At 45.3% G+C, this 27,002-nt stretch overlaps 2 protein-coding genes across 9 annotated transcripts in view; both read right to left on the bottom strand.

Annotated features, from left to right (window-relative positions):
• Window positions 1-27,002, bottom strand: part of GHRHR (growth hormone releasing hormone receptor) — a 443,159-nt gene that overhangs the window by 133,911 nt on the left and 282,246 nt on the right. The window lies entirely within an intron of this gene.
• Window positions 1-27,002, bottom strand: part of ADCYAP1R1 (ADCYAP receptor type I) — a 152,220-nt gene that overhangs the window by 99,184 nt on the left and 26,034 nt on the right. For all 8 annotated transcript variants that reach the window (XM_082192459.1, XM_082192464.1, XM_082192462.1 and 5 more), the window contains exon 2: window positions 7,235-7,390. In XM_082192459.1, the coding sequence (XP_082048585.1) occupies window positions 7,235-7,315 (81 nt within the window). In that variant the 5' untranslated portion in view covers window positions 7,316-7,390. The remainder of the gene's footprint in view (window positions 1-7,234; window positions 7,391-27,002) is intronic.

Raw genomic sequence — 27,002 nt, 5'->3', positions numbered from 1 at the left:
AGCTTCAAAAGCTTTATTCAGGCCAAACATCACAGTGACTGATGCCAACAGACACCGGCACACTTAGGGATCTGGAGAGTCTTTGCAGCTTGAGTACAGACCTCAGCAAATCAGCATTTTGGCTAATCTACTTTATTTACATATAAACACACACGGAGCACTGCAACATGGCTCCCTCTCTCTCTAGCATCAGACAACAAAGAGAAAAAGAACAAAGGACAATAGTCCCACTTCACGGAACACAGTAACACAAACATCCTGTCTCCGTCACTTCCCACTCTGTGGAGTCAAAACACACACCGCTATGTGATAGACAACCATCCCATGACTGCAATCATGGAGCACGAATTCTAACAGTCACTGTAGGATGAGGCTATCAATGGCTATTAGCCAGGATGGCTATGATCTGCCTCCCCAGCTGGAAGCAGCTGCTTCTGAATATCAGTTTCTGGAAACCACAAGAGAGGAAAGTTGTTCCTGTGCTCAAATGCTTCTTGGTTGCCCATCGGGATCTGGTTGGCTACTGTGGGAACAGGATACTGGAGCCCCTTTGTCCCGATCCACGAGGCTCTCCTTATTTTCTTACTGTTCAGCCAGTTAAGTTGCTCTGGTAAGGGCCCAGTGCCCCAACTATATCTGTGGTTAATGCAGTCAACTCGGTAGTATCATTCTGTGAGTCTGAAGTCAGCCTGTCTGTTAGTCAGTGTTACTTGTCCAGTGTTACGTCTTGAATTGCTGGAGTTTATTTGGAGCAACGGCGATACTTTGTATGTATTGGTAGATACCTGCATCTGCAAAAGCTTACAAGCTGTCAGTTCTGTTCCTTCACTGACAGGGAATGAGAACACAGGCACAGAGAGAGAGCAGATAAGAGTGAAATGCAGAGAGGAGGGAGAAACAGCAGGGAGCAGCCATAACCTGATCTCTGGACACAGGGGAAACTAAAGAGAGAGCCAGAGCGAAAGAATGCAGCTTGTCAGCTCAGACAGTGACACAGACACAGGAATACAGGGAGTGCCCTCTCCAAAATCTCGTAGACCATGGGTAGGCAAACTAAGGCCCGGGGGCCAGATCCAGCCCAATCGCATTCTAAATCCGGCCCGCAGACGGTGAGGGAATTATCGTATTTTTACATGAGTAGAATGTGTGCTTTTATTTAAAATGCATCTCTGTGTTATTTATGGGGCATAGGAATTTGTTCATTTGTATTTTTTTTTTTCAAAATATAGTCAGGCCCCCCACAAGGTCTGAGGGACAGTGGACCAGCCCCCTGCTGAAAAAGTTTGCTGACCCCTGTCGTAGACTCACGAGACTGTCCAAAACAGAAATGGCAGAGCAGTGTGATCTGTCCATGAGAGAAGGTATGTTCAAGGAGTGCAGCAGAAAAGGCATGCCTGTCCAATTTTTATCAATATTCCTATTTGTATATCATCAGCTCCCCTCCAGCTTTTAATGTACCCTGTAGACTTCCCTGCCAGGGCCTAAGTAAGCTGACAACACAGTTAAGCAAGCTGCTGAGTCAGCAGCAGAAATTCAGCAACACGCTTATTAAAGCCTTGAATAGTCTCCTTCCTCGTCCTGGTTATTAATAGCCGAATCTGAAGTGGCTCGAGGCAAGTTTATTTCCTTGCAATTTCTTTCCAGCATTTCCTTTTTCTACTTCCCCGCAACCCCCCCCCCCCGCCCCTCACTGAGCTGAGCTTTTTCAAAAACCTGACGAAGATGGGGAAGCCAATATCAACAACTCTCCCCAAATGCAATTTGCTTCTCGTGTGAAGAACCCAGACCAAGTCAACGGGAAGCAGAAACTATTGTATTACCTGCCTCTCCCTTCTGTTTCCAGGGTCCGTTGATTTTGTCTGGTGTGTGCGTGTGTGATTTGGGGACACAGGTGGCGCTGTGGGTTAAACCACAGAACCTGGGCTTGCCAATCAGAATGTCAGCTGTTCAAATCCCTGCGACGGGGTGAGCTCCCATTGCCCGGTCCCAGCTCCTGCCAACCTAGCAGTTCGAAAGAACGAAGTGCAATTAGATAAATAGGTACCACTCCAGTGGGAAGGTAAATGGCATTTCCGTGCGCTGCTCTGGTTCGCCAGAAGCGACTTAGTCATGCTGGCCACATGACCTGGAAGCTGTACGCCAGCTCCCACAGCCAGTAAAGCGAGATGAGCGCCGCAACCCCAGAGTCGTCTGCGACTGGACCTAATGGTCAGGGATCCCTTTACCTTTATCTCCTTTGCATTTGGGAAGGGAGGGGCGATGGTACGATCTATGAAAACTTGGGCAGGTAGAAATACAGTACAAAATGCCCTCAATTTCTGGGTCAACTGAGAAGCAATTGACATAGAAATGAGCACCAAATGCCTGCTAGATTCCGCTAGATTTTCAGAAGTGTCTTTTATATTGTGTGAAAGGTCACATAAAACGTGAAAGTTATCATGGAAGGAAATGTCAGGAAGATGGAATGCAGTACTGCCTAAATCTCCAAGGTCTCAGATGGACAGTCCTGCTATTCTTGAGATCTTTCGTAACTGGAGATGCCTGGGATTGAACCGAGGACCTTGCAGATGCAACGACTGAGCTCCACCACTGAGCAATCCTCCCTCCTCTTCCCCATATTCTCCCGGGCTTGTATTTACCTCTCTGCCATTCACAGTGTTCCTTCACACCCTGTCATTAGCACAGCAGAGTGCCGCTCGCGCCTTCCCTTAAAAACCAGCCTTATCATACTAATCGCAGCCTAAGGCAGGAACCATTTATTATCTGCGCACTCCAACCTTGAAGCACTACAAAGGCATCTGGAGGAAGTGCCAGTCCTTAGCGCCAAAAATCCACCTGATTGAATCATTACTGGCAATTCAAACACCTGCATTGCAGTTGGCTTTAGAATTCAGCTCAAAGCCCTCAAGGCAACGTTGTGACTCACAAATCAAATTGTTTCCCGCGCATCTTTTGTAGCCAGCTTAAAGGGGACATGTGCGCTGAAGGTTTCACCCCTGCGTTTCCTCAGTGGCGGCTTCACTTGGTCTCCCTGGCAAAAACACTTCGACAGCAGCCATAATCTACCGTATTTTCCGCTATATAAGAGACACCAGACCACAAGACGCACCTAGGAGGAAAACAAGAAAAAAAATATTCTGAATCTCAGAAGCCAGAACAGCAAGAGAGATCGCTGCGCAGTGAAAGCAGCAATCCCTCTTGCTGTTCTGGCTTCTTGGATAGCTGCGCTGCCTGCATTCACTCCGTAAGACGCACACACATTTCCCCTTACTTTTTAGGAGGGGAAAACTGAGTCTTATAGAGCAAAATATACGGTAAGTGCTCGACTGCTAGATCTGACCAAAGGCCCACGCAGTCCAGTATCCTTTTCTCACGGTGGCCAGCCAGATTTCCATGGGAAGCCCACAAACCAGGACTGAGTGCAACACACTAATAATAATAATAATAATAATAATAATAATAATAATAATAATAATTTTTATTTATACCCGCCCTCCCCGGCCAGAGCCGGGCTCAGGGTGGCTATATAAAATCACAGTAAAAACATAATAGGTGAAAAAGAGAGGGGGGAAAGGGGGGAAAAACCAATTCAAAATACAGGTTAAAATGCAATTTAAAATGCAGCCTCATTTTAAAGTAGCTGATAAATCAAGACCATAAGGGGAGGGAAACATAAGGGCCAGACCGAGTCCAAACCAAAGTCCAGGTGGAACAGCTCTGTCTTGCAGGCCCTGCGGAAAGATGTCACGTCCCGCAGGGCCCTGGTCTCTTGTGACAGAGCGTTCCATCACGTCGGGGCCAGTGCTGAAAAGGCCCTGGCCCTAGTTGAAACCGATCTAACCTCCTTGAGGCTCGGGACCTCCAAAGTGTTGTTATTTGTGGGCCTTAAGGTCCTCCGCAGGGCATACCAGGAGAGGCGGTCCCATAGATATGAAGGTCCTAGGCCGCACGTTATGGTGGTTGGTTAGAGCGTGATGCTGAAAATACCAAGGTTGCAGGTTCGATCTCCATATGGAACAGCTGCATATTCTTGCATTGCAAGGGCTTGTGCTAGATGATCCCCAAGGTCCCTTCCAACTCTATGATTCCATTAGATGAAGCTTCCATGAGAAGCCATTGAGATTCCATGAGATCCCCAGCAAATTATATTCAGGGGCAAACTGACTCTGACAGTGGAGGGAGAATGTAGTCATCATGACAATAACCTGCAGGTGGACCTATCCTCCTTGAATCCATCCCATCATCTTTTAAAGAAAGATATGTTAAACAGAGGGACGCGGGTGGCACTGTGGTCTAAACCACTGAGCCTAGGACTTGCCGATCAGAAGGTCAGTGGTTCGAATCCAGTATAGATTCTAGATGCTATAGAGTATAGCATCTAGATCAAAGGAAGTAATAGTGCCACTGTATTCTGCTCTGGTCAGACCTCACCTGGAGTACTGTGTCCAGTTCTGGGCACCACAGTTCAAGATGGACACTGACAAACTGGAACGTGTCCAGAGGAGGGCAACCAAAATGGTCAAAGGCCTGGAAACGATGCCTTGTGAGGAACGGCTAAGGGAGCTGGGCATGTTTAGCCTGGAGAAGAGGAGGTTAAGGGGTGATATGATAGCCATGTTCAAATATATAAAAGGATGTCACATAGAGGAGGGAGAAAGGTTGTTTTCTGCTGCTCCAGAGAAGCGGACACGGAGCAATGGATCCAAACTACAAGAAAGAAGATTCCACCTAAACATTAGGAAGAACTTCCTAACAGTAAGAGCTGTTCGACAGTGGAATTTGCTGCCAAAAAGTGTGGTGGAGTCTCCTACTTTGGAGGTCTTTAAGCAGAGGCTTGACAACCATATGTCAGGAGTGCTCTGATGGTGTTTCCTGCTTGGCAGGGGGTTGGACTCGATGGCCCTTGTGGTCTATTCCAACTCTATGATTCTATGATTCTATGACCCGGAAGCTGTACACCGGCTACCTCTGCCAATAAAGCGAGATGGGTGCTGCAACCCCAGTGTCGTCCATGACTGGACCTAATGGTCAGGGGTCCCTTTACCTTTACCTTTTATGTTAAACAGGGACGCGGATGGTGCTGTGGTGTAAACCACTGAGTCTAGGGCTTGCCAATCGGAAGGTTGGCGATTCCAATCCCTGCAGCGGGGTGAGCTCCTGTTGCTCGGTCCCTGCTCCTGCCAACCTAGCAGTTCAAAAGCACGTCAAAGTGCAATTAGATAAATAGGTACCACTCCAGCGGGAAGATAAATGGCATTTCTGTGCACTGCTTTGGTTTGCCAGAAGTGGCTTAGTCATGCTGGCCACATGGCCTGGAAAAACTGTCTGCAGACTAACATCGGGTCCCTTGGCCAGTAAAGCGAGATGAGTGCCGCAACCCCAGAGTCGTTCGAGACTGGAGTTAACTGTCAGGGGTCTATTACCTTTTTATGTTAAACTGAAGACTGAACAAGTCATGTGGTGATGCTCAGCGAGCTATATAAGGTCTCTTATTCTTCAATTCCCAGGATTCTTGTGGGGTGGGGAGAAGCCACGAGTATTTAAAGTACTTGTATGCTAGTGCTTTAAATGAATAGTGCATTTGGGGTGTTGCTTGCAGCTCTCATTTATATATGGATAAGAATTAATCTGAGTCTGTAAATACACAGGGCAGGACAACAGAGGATGACAACATAGAAGGTGTCACGGGGCTTCCAAAACTGTGCAAGCCCAATAGGTCTCTTGGAATCGTGAGCAAATAACTGTCTTGGCAGGCAGAGAAATCCAGAAGCAACTGCTTTGCAAACGCCACCATTGTAGGCCACCATGAACAACATTAGAGAAAATTAATGACCCAGCATCGCTCTTGTAATGAACATATTGGCTCCGAAAGAACAAAGGCAAAGTAGTGTTAATGGAAAAACATTATCTCTGTCTCTCTCTCTCCAAAGATTCATATCATTTCTCACCAACTCGGACACTCTTTACAATGTGAAGTTACAATTATTGCCTCCTTCAAAAGATAGGTTTGCAGTCCATATAATCCGCTTGAAGGACCTGGTGTCAGCAGCCCCTCAAAGAAATGAAGACAACCTACTACCACTAAGACTTTGCAGCAACAGTGCCTCAAGAATCAAAGTTTTAACTCACTGTTTATCTGATTTTTTATTTATTTGTTTGTTTATTGGCCAAGCCAAGGGAGTCCCCCACCCCCCACCCCCCGCCCCCACGGACAATAGCTCACTTGAATATCTTTATACCGGAAGACAATTTGGTCAACAAGTTCAGGACACAATTCTACATGTCAAGAGACTCTCCACTCAAATCTCTTCACCACGGGGCCAAACAATGGAGGGATCTGGGCATAAACATCTGCAGCGAGGAAGAGATACAGTAGGGACACAGGTGGCGCTGTGGTCTAAACCACTGAGCCTCTTGGGCTTGCTTATCAAAAGGTCGGCGGTTCAGATCCCCAAGATGGAGTGAGCTCCTGTTGCTCTGTCCCAGCTCCTGCCAACCAAACAGTTTGAAAGCACACCAGTGCAAGTAGATAAATAGGTACCACTGCAGTGAGAAGGTAAACAACATTTCTGTGTGCTCTGGTTTCTGTCACAGTGTCCCATTGCACCAGAAGTGGTTTAGTCATGCTGGCCACATGACCTGGAAAGCAGTCTGTGGACAAACGCTGGCTCCCTCGGCCTGAAAGCGAGATGAGTGCCGCAACCCCATAGTCCCCTTTGACTGGACTTAAGCATCCAGGGGTCCTTTACCTTTTACCTTTTTTTACAGTTGCCCTCCTCAGTCCCGCCATGAAACATAATCTCCAGATTCCTTTTAAAAAAAGGCTTTTAGAATTTGTAAAACCTGATATATGAAAGAAAATGTGCAGGCGTTATTCCATTTTTGGTTGACACACTGGTCTGCACCCCTGCCTTTCAGTCTTCAAACTTGACCCCCACCCTGGAAAAAATCGTGTGGACACCCATGAGTCTGGTTAGATTCATATGAGGCTCCCTTCACCTAAGCACAGTTTCCTCACTCCTGAAAACTGAAAGGTTAAATGTCTCCCTCACAGCTGAAAATACCATGAATGTATGCTCAAGAACTGGTCTTTTCCTTTCCCCTTTCCACACTTGAACAACCTCTGGGTTGTGGGAATGGAGAGTTGCATAGGCAACCAGGGCATCTACCCTAAAAGAATGCAGGTTGTAGCAGGGTAGCTTGATGTGATGACAACACTCCTAGGGTTACTTACCACAGGAAGAAAAAAGGCTGCCAGGACACAGGTTTTCCAGCAGGCGATCATCTTGACAATCAACCAAACCTCAGTCTTCATGAAACAGATTTAGATCTTTTCCTGTGACTGGAGTGTGAGGAGCCCAGAAGATTTTGCCTCGAGCTCTTCAAATCTCTGCAAAAGAAAAGAAAGAGAAAACGTATAAAGGAGGCAAGAGAGAGGGAAGGTTCTGGTTCAATGGAATCAAAGATGCGAGCGACGGAACGCTGATAAACTGCTGAGTTTCCGTGAGAGAAACGAAAGGTCATTTTGGCCATATGAACAAATTGCATTCAGGGTCTAGGAACATGCTGTTGGAAGGGGGGAAGTATGGAAGCAAGGATGCAGGTGTCAAGATTTAGTCTTATAAGTGCAGTGATCAAAAGAGGAAGAGAAGATGTGGGGCTCATGGCTTCTTCCAGATCTTGCCTAACAATGTCTTTATCTGGCAAGGAGTTTTTTATCAGCCATAGTTGCACCCACACTTCCTTCAAGAAGCTCAAGATGTCATACATCAGGCGTGTCCAACACGCAAATCACAATCAACTCATAGATCACGGACTGATTTTTGTCGGTCGCAGGCTGCACGAAGTCAACTGTGATTTAAAGTAACAGTAGGGGAAAGACTGGGACGCGGGTGGCGCTGTGGGTTAAACCACAGAGCCTAGGACTTGCCGATCAGAAGGTCGGTGGTTCGAATCCCCACGACGGGGTGAGCTCCCGTTGCTTGGTCCCTGCTCCTGCCAACCTAGCAGTTCGAAAGCACATCAAAGTACAAGTAGATAAATAGGTACCACTCCAGCGGGAAGGTAAACGGCGCTTCCGTGCACTGCTCTGGTTTGCCAGAAGCGGCTTAGTCATGCTGGCCACATGACCCAGAATCTGTACGCCGGCTCCCTCGGCCAATAAAGCGAGATGAACGCTGCAACCCCAGAGTTGGCCATGACTGGACCTAATGGTCAGGGGTCCCTTTACCTTTTTAGGGGAAAGACTGAGGTGGAGAGAGGGAATGGGGATGTTGTGTGTGTGTGTGTGTGTGTGTGTGTGTGAGAGAGAGAGAGAGAGAGAGAGAGAGAGAGAGAGAGAGACAGCCTGGTGCACTCTGACTGGCTCCTCACAACTGTGTAAACTAATACAAATATACATAGTTTGACTTTTCTCACTTGTTTAGTTACTTGGCCATCTAATAACTATTTGGATCTGTCATGAAGCTACCCAAACATAACTACTGTATCTGTGAAATAAAGATTGATTGATTGATTGATTGATTGATTGAACTTCAATTACTTCAGAGGGTGGTAGATCACTGCCAGTTTTTTTTATACTGGATAGTAGATCACTATCATACATTATTTCCTGCCTGTCATACATTATTTCCTCCCCTCACCGCCATAAGAGACTGGTAAGCAGAAAGACTGCAGCAAAGCAGAAAGGCCATTAATGGTCCAAGATCATTCAATGACCTCCAATCACATTTCTCGGAAGACCAGCTTGAGGAGGGGTCAGAAGGTGGGTCTTGCTGGGGCAATGAAGCCTTGGGAGAAGCCATCTGCTGGCTCTGAGCTGGAGCTAGAGGAGAAGGGGCACACGATCTTTCTCAACTCCTGTTTTATTGATCGAAGGAAACAACGAGGAAGCTCAAGTCCGTAGGCACAAGAGGCCTCCCCGATTCACCTGTGACGCCATTTTGCTCAAGCCACGCCCACCTGCCCTTACAACTGACAGCGGTTTATGTAGAAACATCTGGCCTTTGTGTGGCTACTTTTCAGTGGAAAAACTTACACCCAGTGCTCCTCCCAATTTAACCCTGGCCCTGCCCACCACTGGCATTTGGCCCTTGGTTTCCCCACCTCTGTCCTGTTTTATGGCTTTGGCCAAGGTTAAGTTCAAAGCAGACTGGTTTTCATTGGCTAAGTGTGAGCGCATTTAACATTACAGCGTGCCTCGGTCTCTGGGGACGAAGCAGGAACAGGAGCCGAGAGAGATAAAGAAATGAACAGCTGGAAGAGAATGTTGAAGTAAAAAAAAATGAGAGAGAAAATAAATAAATAAATGGAAATAATAGTGGAAGCTGCTCTCTATTCAAGTGTTGTTCACTATTCCCTCCTACTTCAACCTTGGCTGCAGCTTTCTGGCAAAACAGCAATGCTTGGGAACCAGAATGATTTGTATTAATGAAAAATAAAATCACCGCATTACTCATCTCCTGAATGAATGGAGGAAGGGAAGTGATTCAGAAAACCTCTGAGTGCACTCTCTTCTCCAGTCCTCTCTTGGAGAGGCTGCATTTAGGCATCACAATAAGCCACAGTTTATCGTGACCTGAATGAGACATCACAAGGTTCGGGGAAGAATTTGGAAGCTCTCTGCTTCCGATTAACCACTGCTGGTCCGTTTGTCCAAATCCAACAAGCCATGCTTAAGCTTAACAACCCAAACTGCGGGTTATGAAAGCTGGCCACTCTCCACAAACTGTAGCTAAGATCAACCACAGTTTAGGGCTTGAAGGGCACAGTAAACTGTGGTTTTAAAAAAAACAGAAGCAGTGGTTTGAAATCACCTCCTCGCAGCCATGCCAGAGGAAAAGGAGCGTGACAGCTCAAACCCCCCGACAGCACATTTCTATCACAATAAGCCACAGTGTATTGTGACATCCAAATGTAGCCAATATCCTACACTTTCCCCTGTCCCTTCCACCTCTGCCTTCTATGACACTGGACCCTCGGTCTTGGCCCCACCATTTCTCTAAGCCTGGTTGACTGCAGGAAAGGACCCAAATAATACATAGCAGCTCAAGCTCAAATTACTGTATTTTTTGCTCTATAAAACTCACTTTTTCCCTCCTAAAAAGCAAGGGGAAATGTGTGTGCATCTTATGGAGTGAATGCAGGCTGTGCAGGTATCCCAGAAGCCAGAACAGCAAGAGGGATTGCTGCTTTCACTGCGCAGCGATCCCTCTTGCTGTTCTGGCTTCTGAGATTCAGAATTTTTTTTCTTGTTTTCCTCCTCCAAAAACTAGGTGCGTCTTGTGGTCTGGTGCGTCTTATAGAGCAAAAAATACGGTAACTCCTGGCCAACAACAGAGGGTGTTAATGCAATGCCCCTTTGACCTTTGCACTTTTATGGAATGCATGCAGGCGCAACTCAGTCATATGAAGAGAGCCATCTTTGGGATTACGGTAATATAATTGTTTTAAAGCAGGCACAGGCAAACTCTGGCCCTCCAGATGTTTGGGAATACAATTCCCATCATCCCTGACCATTGGTCCTGTTAGCTAGGGATGATGGGAATTGTAGTTCCAAATAGCTGGAGGGCCGGAGTTTGCCTATGCCTGTTTTAAAGGGATGCTGTTGAGATGCCAACAATTTTATACAAGGGGACCCTGATTTCCAGCCCTAATGCAAGTTCAATTCTCCCCCAAACTTAATTTTTGCAAAATTCAAGTAGGTAGCTGTGTTGGTCTGCTGTAGTCAAAAGAAATGAAAACAATTCTTTAAAAAGATAGTTAAAAAGACTCTTCTTAAAAACCTAAAGAAAAGAGTCAAGTCTTCAAAAAAGTTATATGAAAGTCTTTGAAAGAAACTGTCAGGGAACTGACATCGGAGCCAGAGGCGGAGGCGAGGCTCTCAAACAATGCTGGAGAAGGGCCCAGCAGGGGGAGAGGCGGCTCACCGGCTGGGGAAGGAAATCAGCATAACACCAGGGATAAAGGGGGGCAGATGGGGGAATCAGCTCCAGGACTCTTCACTGGACATCAGTGATGAGAGCCCAGGTCCTCCACTACCCACGCCCTCCCTGCGCAGAAGACTTCCGCGCAGGGAGAGTAGGAGGAGACTTGGAGTCAAACAACTTTTATGCTGGAAAAGGTTTAAGAAACGCCCACTGACGGATTCTGCCAGCGACTAAACAGCCACGAAGTGTAGGGCTGTCCAGACAGAAAAGGTTTAACAAGGCAAACTAGCCAGGAGTGGCACCAACTTGCGCACGAGTAACCCCTACAGTTATTACAGAAACCTTCCAAAAGAATTTAAAAATTATAATGTAGCAGCTTAGAGACTAACTGAGTAGTTTTAGGTATAAGCTTTCGTGTGCATATACAAGTGCGTCTGTAGAAGTGTGCATGCACATGAAAGCTTACACCTAAAATTGTTTTAATTAATTTTTGCAATACTTGTAACCATTAACTAGCAGGCAAAGAAGAGAAGCATTTTTTCATTCCTGGCATGTCTGATCTATTCTGACGTAAAGATAAACTGTCAGAGATGCTTGAGAAGAAAGCAAAAGCAAATTTGTATGTGGGTGGTGCCTTTGCTTATTCGGCTCAGGGGGTGTTTAGTTTTTAATGAGAGATTTTGATTTAAAAACCTGGATGCGTCACACCTGAAAATGCCTGCAGACAAAGTTTCCATTTTATATATTTATGAGCCCTGCCTACCTGAAACCAATGGTCTCCATCAGACAGTTCTTAAGTTAAAATTCAGTGTCAGCTAGTGGTTTCTTCTTAGATTCGAACAGTCAGTCCAAGACAGGATGCATATATCCTGGCGCTTCCTAATTCTAGACAGCACAAATATAAAACACCCTCCCTCTGACCATCCTGATAGAAACCAGATTTCTACATGCTTAAGAATTGGCATCACCAATCCAGCACAAACATTAATTTACAGCTGGCTTCGGTTCTAAGCCGCACCAAATTTCTTGCAAAATATTTGTATTTACGCAATATCCTATTCAAGTTGCTGAATTGTGAAACATGTTTGATGGGCAGTTGCTGTTGCATGGTCAGTTGAAACTATTGGCCCAGCGTCCCTGAAGGAGGAAGTCAGTTAAAACAACACATAAACTATTGTTATAAATTGGGGGGGGTTCCCCCTAAACCCTAGGAATGAATAAATATTAGGATTGTGATTAATTGGGATATGCACGCTACATGGGGCTACCTTTGAAGGTGACCCGGAAACTACAACTAATCCAGAATGCGGTAGTTAGACTGGTGACTGGGAGTGGCTGCTGAGACCATGTAACACCAGTTCTGAAAGACCTACATTGGCTCCCAGTACGTTTCCAAGCACAATTCAAAGTGTTGGTGCTGACACTTAAAGCCCTAAATGACCCTGGCCCAGTATACCTGAAGGAGCGTCTCCATCCCCATCGTTCAGCCCGGACACTGAGGTCCAGCCCCAAGGGCCTTCTGGCGGTTCCCTCACTGTGAGAAGTAAAGCTACAGGGAACCAGACAGAGGGCCTTCTTGGTGGTGGCGCCTGCCCTGTGGAATGCCCTCCTACCAGATGTCAAGGAAATAAAGAACTACACAACTTTTAGAAGACATCTGAAGGCTGCCCTGTATTGGGAAGTTTTTGATGTTTGACTTTTTGTGTGTCCGGGTGGCTAAGGAAACCCAGCCCGATGGGTAGGGTATAAATAATAAAGTTGTTGTTGTTGTTGTTGTTGTTGTCACTCTGTGATCGAATCCTGCTTGTGGGTTCCCCACGGATATCTGGTTAACCACTCTGAGAACAGGATGCTGGTCTGTAATTCATTGGCCTGATCAAGAAAGTTCTTCTTATGTTCTTAAAAGGAGGCGCTCAAGATTACATCTGGAAATCATAAAGACTAAGTAAAAAGGGATTTTCTTAAAAGCCGTTAAACAGGGCAGCTTTAGGCAAACAACCAGTTGACCAAGTGCCAGAACGCAATTCTACAAATTCCCATCCCAGCTGCATAACAAGGAGCAGCAAACCTGACCCGCTTTCTTGTATGATTTTCCAGACAAACTGCTCAGTCTTTTGGACACTAATTGCCTGTACTTCAGTGGGCTCTCTGACAGAGCGAGCCGACATGATCGGCGTCTCCAGAGGACGCCTGTCAATCTTTCCTGCAAAAGCAAACGGCAAAAGACACCAGTACCATCGAGCCAAAGGTCATGAGATGTGTGCTTTTTTCCAGTTTCTTTCAACACCGGATGCCTCGAATTCTGGGGAAGCCAGCCAGCCCTGGAATCAGATTAAGCGGTTGATGACTCCTAAATATGGGAAGAACCGCACAGTAAAAATAAAAAATCAAATCTAGCCATAGAGAACTAATTGGCAGGGACCAGAAGATGGCAGATGAAGCCAGGGGCTCAGGATAAGAAGGGAAATGGAAATGTGTAGGGTCAAACTCAAGAAGGAATATTCCTCTGTGTGTTCAGTGTCCAGTTCTGGCCAGAAGCAGAATGCTGGAAGATTCAGCACAGATCAAAGGGAGCACTTCTTCCCGTAGTTAAACTATGGAACTCACTGCCACTGGAGATATTGATGGCCAACTCAGGTGGCTTCCAAAGAAGATCAGGCAAATTCATGGTGGAGAAGACTATCAATTGCCACTAACCGTGATGGCTATGCTCTGGCCTCCACTATCTGGAGGCAGCGATGCTACTGAATGCCAGTTTTTGGAAGCCACAGGAGGCGAAAGGGCTCTTCTGCTCAGGTTCTGCTTTCCAGTTTCCCACAGGCATTGGGGTAATCAGACCTGAGGGGGATTTGCAGGGAATAAAGAAGTAAATAACTAAATGAATACCAGAAAGCCTGTGTGGTGTAGAGTGTTGGACTAGGACCTGGGAGAGCAGTGTTCAAATCCCCACTCGGTCATGAAGTTCATTGGGTGACCTTGGAGTCAGTCCCTGCCTCTCAGTTTAACCAATCTCACAGGGTTGTTGTAGGGGATAAATAGGAGGAGGAGAACAATGTATGCCACATTGAGTTCTGTGGAATATAAATGCAATACAGTTATACCTTGGGTTACAGACGCCTCAGGTTGCGTTTTTTCACATTACGGACCCACTGAAACCCGGAAGTACTGGAACGGGTTACTTCCAGGTTTTTGGGGTTGCGCATGCACAGACGTGCTAAATTGCACTTTGCGCATGCGCAGAAGTGCTGAATCACAACCCACACATGTGCAGATGCACTGCTGCGGGTTGCGAACGCTGCGGGTTGCGGACGTGCATCCCGCACGGATCACGTTTGCAACCCGAGCGTCCGCTGTACGTATATAGATACATAATTTGTTGTGTCTGTGACCATTTACTGCTTCCGCTTTGGGTGGGGTGAGTTGGATTTATCCATAATAATTATCTGTAACTATCTGATGAGCATTTCAGGTTCTGGTTTTTATTGTTCCTCTTAATACAGTGGAACCTCGGAAGCTGAACACCTTTAAACTCAAACGTTTTGGCTCCCAAACAATCAGAAATCCAGAAGGGAGTGTTCCAGTTTCCGAACGTTCTTTGGAACCCAAACATCTTTGGTTTCCGAACGTTTTGGAAGTCGAACGGACTTCTGGAACAGATTCCTTTTGACTCCCGAGGTACGGCTGTATTTGGTTTCAATGTTTCTTGCTCTTTCTGTGCTCGCTTTGCAAGTCTCTTTGAGGCGCTTCTGTGTAAAAAGCAACAAGTAAGCATAGTAAACTAATAAATAAAAAATGGGGATTTCTTTCAAATTCCTGCAGACGTTCCGCTTCTCCAGAAGCCTGAAAAAGCCCTGCTCGGGTGCTTCTCCTCTGGAAAGCCTGATGTTCAGTGAGACAATTGGGGACGCATCCACTTAACACAGCAAAAATGAACAAGGAGATGAGAGACGGAGTCAGAATGTGGGTGCATTTTGAAATGGGGATAAATGAAAAGGGGGCCCCCTCTCTCTTCTCTCCCTCTCTCCACGAGGGTGCTGTGGTTGACATAACAACGAGAATCTAGCGAGCCACCCCCTCCTCGGGGAAAGACAAGCACCGACAACGCTTCCCGCCCCATAACGCCCTCGCTCTCGACTGGAATGCTAAAAAATAGAAAAGGTTCTTTAATTACACCCCAAGGACACTGCGGCATGCAAGTGTGTTGCTCTATCAGCTCAGCACCAGCCGTCCAAAATCGTTACCAATTATTATCTCACTCACTCTTTCTCTCCCTCTCTCTCTCCAGAGCACCATCCAAGCTCATAATGAGTGAGGCAGATGCACACACTCCATCGCTTCGCGTCAATAGACATGCAAGACACCCCCGTACAAAATTCCACGAATCCCATCCACGGCCTCGTTCCGTTTCCTCAAAATTCCTCATCCTACTGCGAGCTTAATGGTGCACGCTGCTCCCTGTTCCGAAACATTGGGCACGTCTTAAAGTGGCGCAGGGGTTAGAGGCTTCTGCCCAGTAAAACAAAACAAAACAAACTACATTCCGTCCATACGCAGCTCAAATGTTGGTCAATTAATGATCAAGTCATTTTTAAAGCATTAGGCTAATGAGAGCACCATAGATGATAATAATCAGCACAACATTTATGCTACTTGCAAAATAAAAAATAAAAAATTGGGTCGCTCTTGTGAAACAATGGCGTTAGCCTTGAAATAATGGTGAAGAATCCTTTAATATATTTTATTCAATGGTGATGTTTTATCTACCCTTCAACCTAAGGGAAGCAGGTTAAAACAACTTGTAAACACAGAAATCAGGTCCTAAAAATATACACAAGAGTACAGAGATGTGTGGGACGCGGGTGGCGCTGTGGGTTAAACCACAGAGTCTAGGACTTGCCGATCAGAAGGTCAGCAGTTCGAATCCCCGCAATGGGGTGAGCTCCCGCTGCTCGGTCCCTGCTCCTGCCAACCTATCAGTTCGAAAACACGTCAAAGTGCAAGTAGATAAATAGGTACTGCTCCTAAATGGCATTTCTGTGTGCTGCTCTGGTTCGCCAGAAGTGGCTTAGTCATGCTGGCCACATGACCCGGAAGCTGTACGCCGGCTCCCTTGGCCAATAAAGCGAGATGAGCACCGCAACCCCAGAGTTGGACACAACTGGACCTAATGGTCAGAGGTCCCTTTACCTTTACCTTTACAGAGATGTGTTAAGAAGGTCCTACTAAATTTCATGTGAAGGTACGTTAGCCAGAAAGCATATGGCCAACCTAGATGGCTTTAAAATACAAATTTATGAAGGAGGGGACTCTCTTTGGTTACCAGCCATCATGGCCATGCTCTGTGGTGGCATGTGGTCAGTGGACTATGGCAGGGGTCAGCAACCTTTTTCAGCCATGGGCCAGTCCACTGTCCCTCAGACTGTGTGGGGGGCCGGACTATATTTTGGAAAAAAATAAATGAATGAATTCCTATGCCTCAGAGATGCATTTTAAATAAAAGCACACATTCTACTCATGTAAAAACACGCTGATTCCTGGACCATCCATGGTTCAGATTGAGAAGGCGATTGGGACTACGGGGACTAGGCTAGTCTCCTAGATGTTCCCAGAAATTGCTGGGTGACCAGAGTCCACTAACGTCTGAAAAGGGCCCCAGTTGTAAGATGGAGGATTGCACCACAACATACGACAAGACAAAGTCTTAGCCTTGGTCCACCCTCCTCATGGTCCTCCCTCTTTACCAGGGGTGCCATCTTGAATAGAATATTGGGGGGCAGGTAAGCCACACCCTGCATAATTGATCACATGACATGGCATACACGTACCATTTGAATGGCAATGTCCATCAACTTTGGTGGGGTTCCAGCCCCCTCAAATATTTTAGGGGGGGGTAAAGACCCGTCGGACCCTAGGAGTTGGCTCCTATGCGCCTCATGAGCCGAAAACACCCAGGGAGGGAGACCCACCAGGGGGAGTGGCAAAGCTACCCTCTACCAAGTCAAATCATTGGTCCACTGGGCTCAGTAGAAGAAGAAGAAGAAGAGTTTGGATTTGATATCCCGCCTTTCACTCCCCTTCAGGAGTCTCAAAGCGGCTAACATTCTCCTTTCCCTTCCTCCCCCACAACAAACACTCTGTGAGGTGAGTGGGGCTGAGAGACTTCACAGAAGTGTGACTAGCACAAGGTCACCCAGCAGCTGCATGTGGAGGAGCGGAGACACGAACCCGGTTTCCCAGATTACGTGAATACCGGTCTTAACCACTACACCACACTGGCTCTCAGTATCATCTCCACCAAAGACGTAGTGGCTCTCAAACATTTGGGCCAGAAGCCTTTCCCAGTCCTACCTGGAGAAGGTAAAAGCTAAAGGACCCCTGGATGGTTAAGTCCAGTCAAAGGCAACTATGGGGTTGTGGCACTCATCTCGCTTTCAGGCTGAGGAAGCCGGCGTTTGTCCACAGATGGCTTTCTGGGTCATGTGGCCAGTGGGGCTAACCCTCTTCTGGCACAACGAAACACCATGACGGAAACCAGAGCGCACGGAAACGCTGTTTACCTTTCCGCCGTAAAAGGTAAAGGGACCCCTGAACATTAGGTCCAGTCATGGCCGACTCTGGGGTTGCGGCGCTCATCTCGCTTTATTGGCCGAGGGAGCCAGCGTACAGCTTCCGGGTCATGTGGCCAGCATGACTAAGCCGCTTCTGGCGAACCAGAGCAGTGCACATAAACGCCGTTTACCTTCCCGCCGGAGCGGTACCTATTTATCTACTTGCACTTTGAGGTGCTTTCGAACTGCTAGGTTGGCAGGAGCAGGGACCGAGCAACGGGAGCTCACCCCGTTGCAGAGATTTGAACCGCCGACCTTCCAATCGGCAAGTCCTAGGCTCTGTGGTTTAACCCACAGCGCCACCCTGTCCCTTCCTTTCCGCCGTAGCAGTACCTATTTATCTACTTGCACTTTGACGTGCTTGTGAACTGCTAGGTTGGCAGGAGCTGGGACAGAGTAATGGGAGCTCACCCTGTCATGGAGATTCGAACCGCTGACCTTCTGATCGGCAAGCCCAAGAGGCTCAGCAGTTTAGATCACAGCACCACCTACCACGCACCTAGCTGAAGAAGCCAGGAATCTTCTGCCTACGAAACAGACAATCTGTCACTGAGCTATGGCCCCTTCTTTATCTGGTCAAATGAAAGGTGGTAATAGGCATTGAGTTGTGTACCACATGGGGGAGGGGGCTAATGTCATGCACATCATGTTGCGTGTGTGATGATTGTCACATCAGGAAGGGCTGAACAGGCCCCCATCCCAATGTGACATTTGCACACCAGGCCCTGCTGCTCCGCACAGCATCTCCCAACACTGTAGAGCCTGGGGTCACATCCCACTAGGCCTCCTCTGCCCCCCTCAAGATTGGAAGGGGGCTTAGCCCTGTGCCAGTAGAAACTGGTTCATTTGGCTCAATAGTGCCCACACTGACTGGCAGCAGCTCTATAAGAGTTGAAAAAGCAGGAGAATGAAGTGTCCTTTGCCAGCCTGCCCACAACTGCTGCTCACAAACCACACTTGAATTTGCAGCACACTTACTCGTTCATTTAGGAAAGGCAGAAGATTTGCATTTGGGTCTTTAAGCTGACAAAACGCATCCTGAAGACTGACAGAGAATCTGCTTACACACCCGACTCCCTCCCCTACAAAAACCCCCTGAGCGCCATCATTACGATGCTCAACAGCATGTATAGCGACGCCGCTTCCTCGCACTCGGCTCTCTAACTCAGCAGGTGAACCGATGGGTGGCTCGCACAAGAGGCGCACTTGGCCGTATCCATTGCGGCAGGTCAAGCCCACCGAGATGACAGTGACAGCTCCCCCCTTCATCTCAGCAGGAAGCCTTTTCACACAGCCCGGGGGTCTGGCTCCGTCTGGAGTGGCCAGATGGAACAAATGAGGCGTAAGGTTTGTTTTTACAAAATGTCACTCAAGGGAGAAAAGGCTTTCCCGAGGTTCCTGGCCCGCTCGGAAGGAACCGTTAAGGCAAGGCTCTTCACAAGGAAGATAGTGAAGAGGATGGGTTGTATTCGACATGGCATCCTGTCAGTGCAAGCAATTAAACTTGTCCATCAGGACTTCCCTCTCCTCTGTCCTCCTTAAATATGTTCTAGGGTAGGGGCTCCCAAACTTCAATATTATTATTAAAAAATGTTTTACTGCAATGTATTATACACATGGGATGCAGGTGGCGCTGTGGGTTAAACCACAGAGCCTAGGACTTGCTGATCAGAAGGTCGGTGGTTTGAATCCCCGCGGGGTGAGCTCCTATTGCTCGGTCCCAGCTCCTGCCCACCTAGCAGTTTGAAAGCACGTCAAAGTGCAAGTAGATAAATAGGTAATGCTCTGGCAGGAAGGTAAATGGTGTTTCCGTGCACTGCTCTGGTTCACCAGAAGCGGCTTAGTCATGCTGGCCACATGACCCAGAAGCTGTACGCCTTTTGTTTGCTTTGAGCTAGATAAAGCAAATAACAAATTTACTAAATAACAAACATATAAAATACTTCCTTATTAATTTAGGATTGCCATATTTTAGGAAGCACGTACGGCAGCCCTCATTAATTTTCAAAAAAAGGTTTTACAAAACTCTGAAAAATACAGCATTATCGAACAGCATTATTGAATGTGCATGAAAGGTTTTTCAAAAATTTTATTCTTTTCTTTCTTTATGCTTCCATTGCCCCCCTTTTTAAATTCAATGCCCCCTAATTGCACCCAAGACTACTACTGCCCCCCCGGATCATTCCAGCAGCTCCCAGGGGGCAGTAGATGATGCATATTCTCTACCCTACATAGCAGGGACGTCCAACTCCCAAGAGACTGAGATCTACTCCCGGGGGGGGGGATTCAGTGATCTACCCATTTTGGGGGGAGGGATGAACCCAAAGTTTTTGAGCTTCTTTAAGGGGGGGCAAAATGCTTTTGGGGGGGCACCATAGTTTTGTTGATTTGGGGGAGGGGCACAGTAAACCACTAACAAGGTAGTGAGCCCGCCAGAGATTTCTCCGTCTCCCGTGGTTCCAATCATGCACAAATGAAAGGAAGAGTGAGGGGGCAAGGCTGGATGTTGTCCACCCCCCCCCCTCCATGGAGGAAAAAGAGCCCACAATCTACCGCTAGCAGCTAGGGATCGACCTGTCAATGGCGGTCAACCAGTTGGACACCCCTGCTATATAGCATGTATCTTAATGGAGAACTCTCTGGACTCTATCCTGTAATGCATGTACTGAAGAAAAGATCTGTCCAATTGGGCAGATACAGAGTTCTTGTGACCCTCCGTATTGAAACCCCTAAAGCAGCGGTTCTCAGCCTGTGGGTCCCCAGATGTTGTTGGACTACAACTCCCATCATCCCTAGATCAGAGCTCAGGGATGATGGGAGTTGTAGTCCAACAACATCTGGGGACCCACAGGTTGAGAACCGCTGCCCTAAAGGGAATTTTCTCTGACACACCACGTTGGACAAATAACTTAGTTTTGGGTGGAACACAAAGTGCATCAGAATGGAAGCAGCGCTGCATGCAACAGACCCAGGGTGGGACTGAAAATGATGTCGTCTTATGTCCCTGGCTGTACTCTAGTTCCTCTGTTGAACTCTCTGAGATGGTTTTTTTTTGCCAAGCTGGTGCCATTCAGCTGCTTTGGGCGACAACTCCTGTCAGCCCCAGATATCTGGAGAGGAGCGGGTTGGCAAAGGGTGCCCTGGAAGATGAGCCCCAGCCATTCAGGCTCAAACGTTCAGCATTCCATGACTCTGATTTAGCACCACTAAGCTTTTAATTCCCAATTCGTTATTCAACCCTGGCATGTTTGTGGAGAGAGAAAAATGACTTTCATTTTCTCCCTGACACTGACAAGTGACTTCACATGGAAATGTTGGCTGCCGAGAACCTGCAAGCTGGTTCCAGAGGTGAGTAAATTCAGAGGAGGCGGGGAATCGTCAAACAAACTGTCTTAATTAAAATTTGCATTGCAAAGAGGCAGTGGCGCATTGTCTCGGTTCAGACTTTCTTCGGCATTCTCGGTTATCGATACTGTTGATCAGGGTGCGTCTGTTGTTGTGGGGGGGGGGGTTTGTTTATAAGTACAGTGGTACCTCGGGTTATGAACTTAATTCGTTCTGGAGGTCCATTCTTAACCTGAAACCGTTCTTAACCTGAGGTACCACTTTAGCTAATGGGGCCACAGTGGTACCTCTGGTTATGAATTTAATTCGTTCTGGAGGTCCATTCTTAACCTGAAACCGTTCTTAACCTGAGGTACCACTTTAGCTAATGGGGCCACAGTGGTACCTCTGGTTATGAATTTAATTCGTTCTGGAGGTCCGTTCTTAACCTGAAATCGTTCCTAACCTGAGACACCACTTTAGCTAATGGGGCCTCCTGCTGCCACTGTGCCACCGCCGTGCGATTTCTGTTCTCATCCTGAAGCAAAGTTCTTAACCCAAGGTACTACTTCCAGGTTAGCGGAGTCTGTAACCCGAAGTGTTTGTAACCTGAGGTGTTTGTAACCCGAGGTATCACTGTACAGGATTTGGGCAGGGTAGCATCCGTGAATGTAAGTTTGTCAACAAGATTTCAGCTGATTTACAATGTCTCCAAATTAAATCTGAAACTGCCAATGAAAAATCCAAAGAGAAAGAGAGAGAGAGAGAGAGAGAGAGAGAGAGAGAGAGAGAGAAGTCATAGAACTATAGAGCAGGATGGGACCTAAAGGGTCATTCATTTCCAGCCATATGGGAATAACAGCAAAAAAATCCCTGGCAATGGTCATCCAACCTCTGCTTAAAAACGTCCAATGAAGGAGAGTCCACCACCTTGTACTGGAAGAAGGAAAGATCACCAGTGTCGAAGCAATGATTCTTCAACATCAATTTTTTTGGACTGGTCATGTTGTGCAGATGCCTGATGATCGTCTTCCAAAGCACCTACTCTATTCCGAACTTAAAAATGGAAAGCATAATGTTGGTGGTCAACAAAAGAGGTTTAAAGACTGTGTCAAGGCAAATCTAAAAAAATGTAGTATAAACACCAACAATTGGGAAACACTTGCCTGAGAGCGCTCCAACTGGAGAACAGCCTTTACCAAAAGTGTCATGGGCTTTGAAGACGCTCAAACTCAGGACGCAAGGGTGAAATGTGCTAAGAGGAAGGCATGCTTGGCAAATCCACACCGTGATCAACTCCCGCCCGGCAACCAATGTCCCCACTGTGGAAGGACGAGTGGATCCAGAATTGGCCTCCACAGTCACTTACGGACTCATTGTAAAAACTGTGTTTATGGAAGACAATCTTACTCGGCTGCGAGGGATCGCCAAAGAAGAAGGTAGTCTTTTCCACTTTTGGACAGCTTTTACATTCACCTCTGCTTTTGAAATCTTTTGATAAATTCCTTCAATTAAAATTCTTGTAATGCTGAATTTCAATTGGCTCATCAGTGGAGAAATTATGTTGCCTTCTTGCTTTCTATGAAGATTACGGCTCCATCTTTAGGTGTTTTTCTTAGGTGTTCTTCCCTGGAGTCTGTGCATGCACCCATCCACTGTGGTGCTTAGAGTGCCAGACGAGGACATGGGAGACCAAGGTTAAAGTCTCCGCTTGTCCACAGAGCTCACCGGGTGACCTTGGGCTAGTCTGCCTCTTAGGCTAACCAACCTCACAGGGCTGTTGGGGGATTAAATGTGGTGGGGAGGCGGGAACTATATATGCCAACTCGAGATCCATAAAGGAAAAAAATGTGGGATATAAATGAGATTTTTAAAAAATGAATCATTGTGTGCGCATCCTGTGCTGACTAAGGCCGATGGGACTTGGTTTTGGGGTTTTTTTTTCATAGATTTTATTTTTTACCAACCACCAAAACACAAACAGTGAAACTCCCCAGATGGCTGATACATTGGGTATACATATTCAATAATATTCAATAAGAACATATTCAAATCAACCATATGTACACTTCTATATATCTTAACACTCCTCCCTCCACAAGGTTTATTTAACTTTTAACATTTTATTTTTATTTTTTATAATATTTTTTATTAGTTTTACAAAAGTTTTTATAACAGACAAACACAAAAAAGAAAACAAACAAACAAACAAGTATAATTTCATAATGTCATTTCATAAACTTCTTTCCTCGGACTTCCCCATACCTCCCCTTTCTGCATCCTCATGTCCAAATTTTATAGCAACTTATAAATGTTTTTTCCAACTCTAATTCATCATAGTCCTTTCTTATTCTAATCTTATATTACTGCAACCCTTTCTCTCTATAGAATCTCGACATTCTAAGCTTCATCAAGTTTATAGTAGTCCTTAAGATAAATCTTGAATTTCTTCCAATCTTCTTCCGCAGTCTCCTTTCCCTGGTCTCGAATTCTGCTCGTCATTTCCGCCAATGTCATATAGTCAATCACTTTCATCTGCCATTCTTCCACGGTGGGTAGATCTTGTGTCTTCCAATACTTTGCGATCAATATTCTTGCTGCTGTTGTTGCGTACATAAAGAATGTTCTATCCTTTTTTTGCACCAATTGGCCGACAATGCCCAAGAGAAAGGCCTCTGGTTTCTTAAGAAAGGTATATTTAAATACCTTTTTCATTTCATTATATATCATCTCCCAGAAGACCTTAATCTTCGGGCATGTCCACCAAAGATGATAAAAAGTACCTTCAGTTTCCTTACATTTCCAGCATTTATTGTCAGGCAAATGGTAAATTTTTGCTAGCTTAACTGGGGTCATGTACCACCTGTATACCATTTTCATCACATTTTCCTTTAAGGCACTACATGCCGTAAATTTAATTCCGGTGTTCCACAACCTTTCCCAGTCAGCAAACATAATATTATGACCAATGTCCTGTGCCCACTTAATCATAGCTGATTTAACTATTTCATCTTGTGTGTTCCATTTCAACAGCAAGTTATACATTCTTGACAAATTCTTAGTATTGGGTTCTAGCAGTTCTGTCTCGAGTTTTGATTTTTCCACCTGGAAGCCAATTTTCCTGTCTTGTTTAAAAACCTCCATTATTTGATAATAGTGGAGCCAATCTTGTACTTTGGGTTTTAGTTTTTCATGGCTCTTTAATTTCAGTTTCTCTCCATCCTGTTCTAAAATCTCACAATACTTTGGCCATCCAACCTCCATATTAACTTTCTTATGGGCCTTCGCCTCTAAGGGTGACAACCATCTAGGGGTTTTGTTTTCCAACAGGTCTTTATATCTCCTCCAAACATTGAACAACGCTTTCCTTACAATGTGATTTTTAAAGGCACTATGCACTTTGATTTTGTCATACCATAAATATGCATGCCAACCGAATGCGTTATTGAAACCTTCTAAGTCCAAGATATCTGTATTCTCGAGGAGCATCCACTCTTTCAGCCAGCAGAATGCTGCTGCCTCATAGTACAATTTTAAGTCCGGCAGGGCAAATCCCCCTCTTTCTCTTGCATCTGTTAATATTTTATATTTTATTCTGGGCTTTTTGCCCTGCCAGACAAATTTCGCAATATCTTTCTGCCACCTCTTGAAACAGTCCATCTTGTCAATAATCTGCAAAGTTTGAAACAAAAATAACATTCTAGGCAATACATTCATCTTAATTACTGCAATTCGGCCTAACATTGATAATCTCAAATTTGACCATATTTCTAAGTCTTTTTTAATTTCTAACCAACATTTTTCATAATTGTCCTTATATAAATTCAAATTTTTAGATGTTAAATTAACCCCTAGGTATTTCACCTTCTTAACCACCATCAAACCCGTCTCTTCTTGAAACTTATTCTTCTCCATATCTGTCAGGTTTTTCCCTAAGACTTTAGTTTTTTGTTTATTCAATTTAAATCCAGCTACCTGGCCAAATTGTTGAATTATCTCCAACACCTTTTTCGTGCTAGTGTATGGCTCTTGTAAAGTCAGAACTAAGTCATCTGCGAAAGCCCTTAACTTGTAATGTTTTGCTCCGACCTGTACACCTTTAACTTGCTGGTCCTCTCTAATCATGTTCAGCAACACCTCCAGGACCGAAATAAAAAGCAATGGGGAAATTGGGCACCCCTGTCGTGTTCCTTTTTCTATCTTAAGTTCCTCAGTTATTACATTGTTTACAATCAACTTAGCTTTTTGTTCGGAATATATTGCACCTATACCATTCTCAAAACCTTGTCCTACCCCCATCCCATGAAGGTTCTTTTTCATAAAACTCCAAGAAATGTTGTCAAAGGCTTTCTCCGCATCCACAAATATCAAAACTGCTTTAGTATTTATATTCACCTCTAACTTTTCCAGAATGTCTATTATATTCCTAACATTGTCTGAGAGGTGTCTCTTTGGGAGAAAGCCTGCTTGGTCTCTATGAATCTTTTCCATCAATACTCTTTTGAATCTTTTTGCTAAAATGTCTGCAAAAATTTTGTAATCCACATTGAGTAACGAGATTGGGCGGTAGTTCTTCAATTGAGTCTTTTCAGTCTCTGTCTTTGGTATGAGTGAAATATATGCTTCTTTCCACGATTCAGGTGCCTTTTTTCCCTCTAAGATCTCATTACAGACATCCTTTAGCGGTTGTATCAACCATTCCTTTAACGATTTGTAATATCTGGAAGTCAGTCCATCTGGCCCTGGAGATTTGCCCAATTGCATGTCCTGAATGGCACCCTCTATCTCTTGTTCTGTTATTCTCTGGTTTAGATCCACCTTACTTTGAGGAGAGATTTTTTGTAATCCATGTTTATTAAGGAATTTATCTATGTCTTCTTCATTTTGTAATCCTTGGGAATAAAGTTTTTTGAAATAACTCACAAAACAGTTTCTTATCTCATTTGGTTTAGATATGGTCCTTCCATCCACTTCCAAACTTGAAACTGTATTTAATTTCTGTCTTTTTTTGAGTTGCCATGCCAAGAGTTTGCCACATTTATCTGCCGACTCAAATGTCTTTTGTCTCATTTGCTTTATTTTCCACTCTATCTCTTGGTTCATCAATTCCATATATTGTGTTTGATACAATTTAATCTCCCTCAAAATCTCCTGGGACTTTGGTTTTGACCTTAATTTTTTCTCTCCTTCTTTTATCTTTTCCAAAAATTTTTCTCTTTTCTCCTTCTGCTTTCTCTTCTTTATTGAGTTTTGTTGAATCAAAAACCCTCGCATCACAGCTTTACTTGCGTCCCAGATCACTCTTCTTTCCACATCGCCCCTTAGATTGATTTCAAAATAGTCCTTTAAAGTTTTTTGGGCCTTCAAGTGGAACTCTCTATCTCGAAACAGGGTGTCATTCATTCTCCATCTAAACTGACCAGTTGTTGTAAGTTTCATTTCCATCTTCACGGCGTTATGGTCGGAGCAGGTTTTTGGGCAGATTTCTACCTTCTTAATCTTCGGAGCCATTCCACTAGTAATCCAGATTTGGTCGATTCTGGTCCAGGTCATCTTTGCTTGGGAGAAAAAGGTTCCCTCTCTTTCAAGAGGGTTCCTTGTTCTCCAAATGTCTATTAAGTCCATATTTTCAGTCATTTCAAAAAAAGTCTTCGGGAGTCTCCCTTCTTTAGTGAGTATCAGTCTTTGTGTCTTGTCCATGTTTGTAGAAACTACACCATTCATATCTCCCATGATTATCATGTTATATTCCAAATAGTCCATCAGGGTTTCATGAAGTTTTTTGAAGAATTCTGCTTTACCTTCATTTGGTGCATAAATCCCAATTATCAAAAATTTTTCTCCTTGTGCTTGAATCTCCACCGCTAAGTATCTTCCTTCTTCATCTTTAAAAATCATTTTTGGGGCCCACTTCTCTTTTACATAAATCACAACTCCTCTTTTTTTCACTTTGTCTGACGAGATAAATTCTTGTCCCAATTTTTTATTCATAAGCAGTCTCCTGTGGGCTCTGGTTATGTGAGTTTCCTGTAAACAAATCACGTCCAGTTGTTCTCTGTACAAAATGTGGAATACTTGTCGTCTCTTCAAAGGCATGTTCATCCCATTACAATTCCAGCTAAGGAATTGCAGGGCCATCTTG

Source organism: Podarcis vaucheri (assembly GCF_965113315.1).
Source record: "Podarcis vaucheri genome assembly, chromosome: 12".
NCBI lineage: Eukaryota > Metazoa > Chordata > Lepidosauria > Squamata > Lacertidae > Podarcis > Podarcis vaucheri.
Note: the sequence above shows the minus strand (reverse complement) of the source record. Positions and strands in the feature narration are given on the sequence as shown.